The following is a 7765-nucleotide window of genomic DNA, read 5'->3' as shown; positions in this document are numbered from 1 at the left end:
TGGCTAAAACGGTTAAACACCACAACTTCTCAGAGTCAGCGGTGGGTTGATTGTATGACACAAATTAAGTCTTCAATGATGCAATATACATCGCCGTTAGGTCTCTGAACAGGCATGGAGTTGAACACATTTGTGCATATGCTGTTGAAAACCAACAATCACTTTTACTAGTAGCATTTTTGCTAATGGAAGTATATTGAAAAAAAAGGCACGTCCTCTATAGGTCACTTAACAAGGGGTTTGAAGCTCTGGAAGTGATCCTGATTGCTTCCAGCAGCTTTTACGGTATTTCAGTGATGCCTCCATATTGAGGCATCACTACAATACCTTTTTTGGCATATCGATGCAGAGAGAGCCACTCTGTGGCCCTCTCTGCATCGGCCAGCGATGGTGCTGATCGTTGGTGGGTGGGAGCAGCTGCAGGGAAGCGGGTGGGCGGCCCATCGCTGGCAATCTTCCACCCGCAATCGTTCCATTTTGAAGTGGTGGGAGAGGGTGGTGGGTTGCGGTTGTGGGTGAAAGAAAATATATTTTTTTAAAATAGGTCTGGGAGGGAGTAGGGTTTGGAGGGGGGGCAGCTATACTACATAAAAATAGTGGTTTATTTTAGAAAAAAACACATTTAAATGCAAAGTGGGTACTGCCAGTACCCAAAATGGTGGAAAATAGTTAGTGGGGGGAGGGTTAGAGAGCTCTTGAGGGGGGAGATCAATGAGGTTGGGGGCTAAGGGGGGATCCTACACAGCAGAATATATATTTTATTTAAAAAGCCTTTTATTTTTGTACTGGCAGACTTTCTGCCAGTACTTAAGATGGGGGGGGGGGGGCAATTGTGGGGTGGGGGAGGGATGAGAGCTGTTTGGGAGGGATCAAGGGGTGGGATGTGTCAGGTGGGAGGCTGATCTCTACACTAAAGCTAAAATTAACCCTTCAAGCTCCCTACAAGCTGTCTAATTAACCCTGTCACTGCTGGGCATAATACAAGTGTGGTCCGCAGCGGCATAGAGCCGCCTTCTAATTACCAAAAAGCAAAGCCATATATGTCTGCTATTTCTGAACAAAGGGGATCCCAGAGAAGCATTTACAAACCATTTGTGCCATAATTGCACAAGCTGTTTGTAAATAATTTCAGTGAGAAACCTAAAATTGTGAAAAAGTGAACGTATTTTTTTATTTGATCGCATGTGGCGGTGAAATGGTGGCATGAAATATACCAAAATGGGCCTAGATCATTACTTGGGGGTGTCTACTACACTACAGCTAAAATTAACCCTACACGCTTTACAATACTTTGGGTTGTCTACTAAAAAGAAAATATATACATGTCAAGGGTTATTCAGGTATTCCTGACAGGTATCAGTGTTCCAATGTAACTATCGCTAATTTTGAAAAAATATGGTTTGGAAATAGCAAAGTGCTACTTGTACTTATTGCCCTATAACTTGCAAAAAAAAAAAAAAAAAAACTCAGGACAAAATTTAGAAACTATTTAGCATAGGAGGTTTTTTGATGGTTGTAGATGTGTAACAGATTTTGGGGGTCAAAGTTAGAAAACAAGTGTTTTTTTCCATTTTTTCATCATATGTTATATATTTTTTTATAGTAAATTATAAGATATGATGAAAATAATGGTATTTTTAGAAAGTCCATTTAATGACGAGAAAAATATTATATAATATATAATATGTGTGGATACAGTAAATGAGTAAGAGGAAAATTACAGCTAAACACAAACACCGCAGAAATGCAAACATAGCCTTGGCCCCAGACGGTAAACAAATGGAAAAGTGGTCTGGTCACTAAGGGGTTAAAATTGAAATGCACCCATTTCATTTTCACCTTTGTATCCCTTTAATGGTACAGGATACAAAGACATTTTGGACAATTTGCTGCTTCCAACTTTATGGAAACAGTATGGGGGAAGGCACTTTCCTGTTCCAGCATAACTGTATATGAACAACTTTTGAGCTCTGCCTCCACCTCAAAACACTATATGGATAAGCAGCTGTTGTGATTATTGCATTGTTTTTGTGAGCAGACGATGCTTAGTACCGTGTGTGTACTGAATTTTCTTTAGATGTTTTGCTAACGACTAAAGTCCTAAATCGTAACATAATTTTAAAAGCGAATATTCCAGTTTGTAACTTTAAAGGGACACTCAAGTCAAACTGAAACTTCATTATTCAGATAGAGCATGCAATTTTAAACAACTTTCCAATTTACTTCCATTAACAAAATGTGCACAGTCTTTTTATATTTACACTTTTTGAGTCACCAACTCCTACTGAGCATGTGCAAGAATTCACAGAATATACATATATGCATTTGTGATTGGCTGATGGCTGTCACATGATACAGGGGGGTGGAAATAGACATAACTTTGCAAATTATTTAACAAAAATCTACTACTCATTTGAAGTTCAGACTAAGTGCTATTGCATTGTCTTCTTATCATGCATTTGTTGATTATGCAAATCTACAGTGTTGACTGGTCCTTTAATAATGTTGGCATATATGAAGTGCACACAAACCGATCTAGATACACTACATATGTTATTGTTACATTTCTATAAATGCCATATTTAAAGCAGTCATAGAAGTTGTGTAACCAGCCTGTAAAACTATAACTGCAAAAAAGAAAGGTCTAACTTCAATAAATCAAATATATTCTATAAAAGATGTACATTTCTTAGAGTTGGGTGGTCTGTTAAATGCTTTTTGAATGACATACCATACACAATAAAATGCAGTATTCATAAATTAAGTGAATCCCTGAGTTTTAATCTCCTACATGTACCTGAAAAATTAAAATCAGGATTGTTATAGTGAAGTTTAATAATTACAGTATATATATAAAAATAAATAATTGGAAATGGTTCTGTCTTCCTCTTACAGCGTACTAGAACTGAAATACTTTGTGTGCATTAAGAAATAGAAGTGGCAGCATTTCCTTATTCCCCAAGTCTTTTATTACAACTTTGTTTGTGGCCCAATGTTTATTTTGGAGTTAAATAACTTTGAACAATACCGAATATAAAACTGACAGAAATTCATTCATTCTGCAAATGTTTTTTTTGTAAAGACTATCTAGCATATTTATATATTCTCACTCTATTCTAGGTTTATTTATAAGAACATAAATCTAAAATTAAAAAAAAAAAAAATTACAAAAAAGGTGAAGTTATGCAAATGTGCAATTTGCATCGTAATAGTATTGTGTGTATAAATTAAACACCATATTAACTTTGTGTTCTCCAGGACTTAAAACTAAAATATGTGCTTGCAGCATAGCAGACTGTCACCAGAAAGGCAAAAACCTGTAGAGACAAAAATAAAAATATATAGAATTACTTCAGTTATATCAAAGCACAGTGTGTCAAAAAGAAAAGAACTTTGTACACACAAACCCACTGCATATAAACATTTCGGTTTTAAAAAAAATAGTATTAATTAATTTTGATTTTTAAATAAATCTTAAAAGGAAAACCTTCCATAAGAAGTCACATATTTATGAAACATTTTGCTTAAAATAATAATAAATAACCCCGAGACCGAACATACAGTGATGTGAGATGTCATCGCAGAAAATGCAGCATGTCTGCAGAAAGAACAGGACACATGCAGGAACTGTTAGCGCTTGAACTTTGTAGTGCTGCTCCACATTAGACAGTTCTCTTCAAACAGAGCTGTGTAAATTTTCCTTAACACAGTGCATCCAGGGCAAAGTGATGTTTGAAGTGAGCAGACAAACGTGCAATAGCGCTGCAAAGCAGCAGCACATTGCTTTTTGACTGGCTCTCAGAGATTTTTTCAAACCCACCCTATAGCCTTTCCCAGTCTGCAAAACTGTTTATTCTGAATGTAAGAGCACAGAATCTTTTTATTACTTCGTTTCTATGTTAGACCGAGAGAAAAGGAAACAGACATTTTAAAATTTCTTTTTTTTTGTATGCAGCTAACTTGCAATGCAATTTTCAACTACTGCACTATATTATAAAACATTAAAAAAATGCTTTATTCTTCAGTTAACCAACACATTGCAATTAAACTGGTGCTTTAGTGTAACTTCCTAATTTAAAATGGAATTTTATTTAAAAATGATCTGCAGAAAATTTTTCACTAAAAAAAACTCATTGCAGAAAATAAAAAAAAGTTCTGCCTCTGGGATAAATAAAAGGATTACTCCTAATAATATCACCACTTTAACATTTTACTTTAACACAACTTTTTTATGTGGGCGTTGTCTCCCTAAGATAGTGAGCAGTACAGTCTCATACAGTCCCAGGAATCTATTGTACATAATGATGTACTTCCTGTTACTGTCACTTTAAATGTAAAACAGCTTTTACTTAAATTTTAAATAGAATTTTTCTCTCTTTAAAAGAAAAACACTGAACTGCTTTTTTGTATACAGGATAGAAAAATGTAAGTACTATGCCCTTTAAAGATTTGGTGAAAAGATGACAAATAGTTTTTTAAAGCTACTCACTGAGGATGCAATCCAGCTGTCATAATCGTGATGTCGATGTCTTTCTTTGTCAATAGAAGTTGCAGCTATAACAGCAGCAGTGAGATATAAAACGAAGGCACTTCCATTAAAACATAGAGCCTAAGAAAAAAATACAAGCAAACATTAAAAAGGGACACTTTACTTGATAATCCCTTTATTACCCATTCCCCAGTTTTGCATAACCAACGTGGTTATATCTTAAACACTTTTACCTCTGTGATTACCTTGTATCGAAGCCTCTGCAGACTGCCCCCTTATTTCAGTTCTTTTGACAGACTTGCATTTTAAGCCAATCAGTGCTGACTCATAAATAACTTCCTGGGAGTGAGCACAATGTTATCTATATGGAACACATGAACTATCGCTGCCTAGCTGTGAAAAACTGTCAAAATGCACTGAGATAAGAGACGGCCTTCAAGGGCTTAAAAATTAGCATATGAGCCCACCTAGGCTTAGTGTTCAACACAGAATACCAAGAGAACAAAGCAAATTTGATGATAAAACTAAATTGGAAAGTTGTTTATAATTGCAACCCTATCTGAATCATGAAAGTTTAATTTTGTCTAGACTGTCCCATTAAATACATGAAAATCAACAGTATTACTAATAAAGTGAAGACAGTGAAAACTAATAGAGTAAAGCAAAAATATATATTCTCTCCGCTATGAAGCTGCGTACCAAGTTAGCACCCCGCCACAGGAAGGGTGATGGAATGTGAGCCTGATTACACACTGTGCCAGGATGCTCCTGTGTAGTGGACGGTGGTTGCACGTGCAGAGAATAGTTGTATGATGTAGCATGAAATATTTGTCCATGCTTCCTAACCTTGAGTAATTGTGGAATGATATTATGGTTTCTTGGTTTTTTACTGAGGAAGCATTAGGCAGATGTTTTATTTGGCAGCACTATGGGTGATGGCAGACAAACATTATGCTATATTAGTTTACACAATGCAGAAGAGGTGGAAATAAACCTACTAGCCTGTGATCTGTTATATAGCATGTAATAGCAACATTTTGTTTCATAAATGTATATTTAGGTATCTTGTTATACTCAGTCTTGCAGTTGTCACTCCATGGGTGTGTGTCTGTTTGTTTATATGTGTGTGTGTGTATGGTGTAGTATGTGTGCGTATGTCTGTGCGTATGTGTGTGTTATTGTGTATGTGTGTGTACATATAAAAAATGTATGTGTCTGTATGTGTGTGTTTGTGTCATTATGTATGTACATATATAAAATGTATGTGTCTATATGTGTGTTTGTGTCATTGTGTATGTGTGTGCTTGTGTACATATATAAAATTCATGTGTCTGTGTGTGTTTGTGTCATTGTGTATGTGTGTGTACATATAAAAAATGCATGTGTCTGTATGTGTGTGTTTGTGTCTGTGTCATTGTGTATGTGTGTGTACATATAAAAAATGCATGTGTCTGTATGTGTGTGTTTGTGTCATTATGTATGTACATATATAAAATGTATGTGTCTATATGTGTGTGTTTGTGTCATTGTGTATGTGTGTGCTTGTGTACATATATAAAATTCATGTGTCTGTGTGTGTTTGTGTCATTGTGTATGTGTGTGTACATATAAAAAATGCATGTGTCTGTATGTGTGTGTTTGTGTCATTGTGTATGTGTGTGTACATATAAAAAATGCATGTGTCTGTATGTGTGCATTTGTGTCACTATGTATGTACATATATAAAATTAATGTGTCTGTATGTGTGTGTTTGTGTCATTGTGTATGCGCTTGTGTACATATATAAAATTTTTGTGTCTGTGTGTGTGTCATTGTGTATGTATGTGTGTGCTTGTGTACATATATAAAATGCATGTGTCTGTATGTGTGTGTCATTGTGTGTGTGCCAGTGTGTATGTATGTTTGTGCTTGTGTACATACAGTATAAAAAAATGCATGTGTCTGTATGTGTGTGTGTGTGCTTGTGTACATATATAAAATTAATGTGTCTGTATGTGTGTGTTTGTGCCATTGTGTATGTGTGTACTTGTGTACATATATAAAATTTGTGTGTCTATGTGTGTGTGTCATTGTGTGTGTGCGCTTGTGCACATGTATACAATTTGTGTGCTTGTGTACATATATAAAATTTGTGTGTCTGTATGTTTGTGTTTGTGTCATTGTGTGTGCTTCTGTACATATATAAAAATCATGTGTCTGTATGTGTGTGTTTGTGTGTCATTGTGTATGTGTGTGCGCTTGTGTACATATATAAAATTAATGTGTCTGTATGTGTGTGTGTGTCATTGTGTGTGCGCTTGTGTACATATATAAAATTCATGTCTGTATGTATGTGTGCTTGTGCACATATATAAAATTAATCTGTCTGTATATGTGTGTGTGTGTCATTGTGTATGTGTGCTTGTGTACATATATAAAATTCATGTATCTGTATGTGTGTGTCATTATGTGTGTGTGTGCTTGTGTACATATATAAAATTAATGTGTCTGTATTTGTGTATGCTTGTGTACATATATAAAATTCATGTCTGTATGTGTGTGTTTGTGTCATTGTGTATGTGTGCTTGTGTACATATATAAAATTCATGTGAATGTATTGGCTGATAGGTAATTCCTGCTAATCAGTGTCTACTCCAGATCTAACAAAGTGTCATGGATGAAATTTGGTTGTAGCTTGTCTGAATAACAATCTGACATTTTTTGTTTGTTAAAAACTAATATAATGTAATTCTGAAAAATTAAGCATAATTGAGGAGGGAGTATTCCAGTAATCCCCTTAAGAAAAAATTGGGTGTGTGCATTCTACGGACTCCATGAAAAATAGGGCTGGTCTTCACATATTTTTCCAGGGCGCTTTTTATTCCCAATCTGGCCCTGCCTCCTAGATGTTGGAAGTTAAAGTTATTGCATATTAAATGGACATGAAACCCAAAAATGTTCTTTCACAATTCAGATAGAGAATACAATTTTAAACAACTTCCCAATTTACTACTTTTATTTAATTTGCTTCCTTCTCTTGTTATCCTTTGCTGAAATGTTATCTAGGAAAGCTCAGGAGCATCAAAGAATCTAGTTTCTAGCTGCCGATTGGTTGCTGCATATTATACAGATTGTCATTGGCTCACCCATGTGTTCAGTTTGAAACCAGTAGTGCATTGCTGCTCCTTCAACAAATGATACCAAGAGAATGAAACAAAATTAGATAAATGAAGTAAATTAGAAAGTTGTTTAAAATTGTATTCTCTATCTGAATCAAGAAAGAAAATGGTTGGGTTT

General features: G+C 35.2%; 1 protein-coding gene across 1 annotated transcript in view; it reads right to left on the bottom strand.

Moving 5' to 3' along the window:
- Window positions 1-2946: 2946 nt before the first annotated feature.
- The window catches only part of CMTM8 (CKLF like MARVEL transmembrane domain containing 8), a 184841-nt gene continuing 180022 nt past the window's right edge, over window positions 2947-7765 (bottom strand). The window contains exons 3-4 of the mRNA XM_053714254.1: window positions 4490-4609; window positions 2947-3317 (exon numbers count right to left, since the gene is read on the bottom strand). Of these exons, the coding sequence (XP_053570229.1) occupies window positions 3240-3317; window positions 4490-4609 (198 nt within the window). The 3' untranslated portion in view covers window positions 2947-3239. The remainder of the gene's footprint in view (window positions 3318-4489; window positions 4610-7765) is intronic.

Source organism: Bombina bombina, chromosome 5, assembly GCF_027579735.1.
Source record: "Bombina bombina isolate aBomBom1 chromosome 5, aBomBom1.pri, whole genome shotgun sequence".
NCBI lineage: Eukaryota > Metazoa > Chordata > Amphibia > Anura > Bombinatoridae > Bombina > Bombina bombina.
Note: the sequence above shows the minus strand (reverse complement) of the source record. Positions and strands in the feature narration are given on the sequence as shown.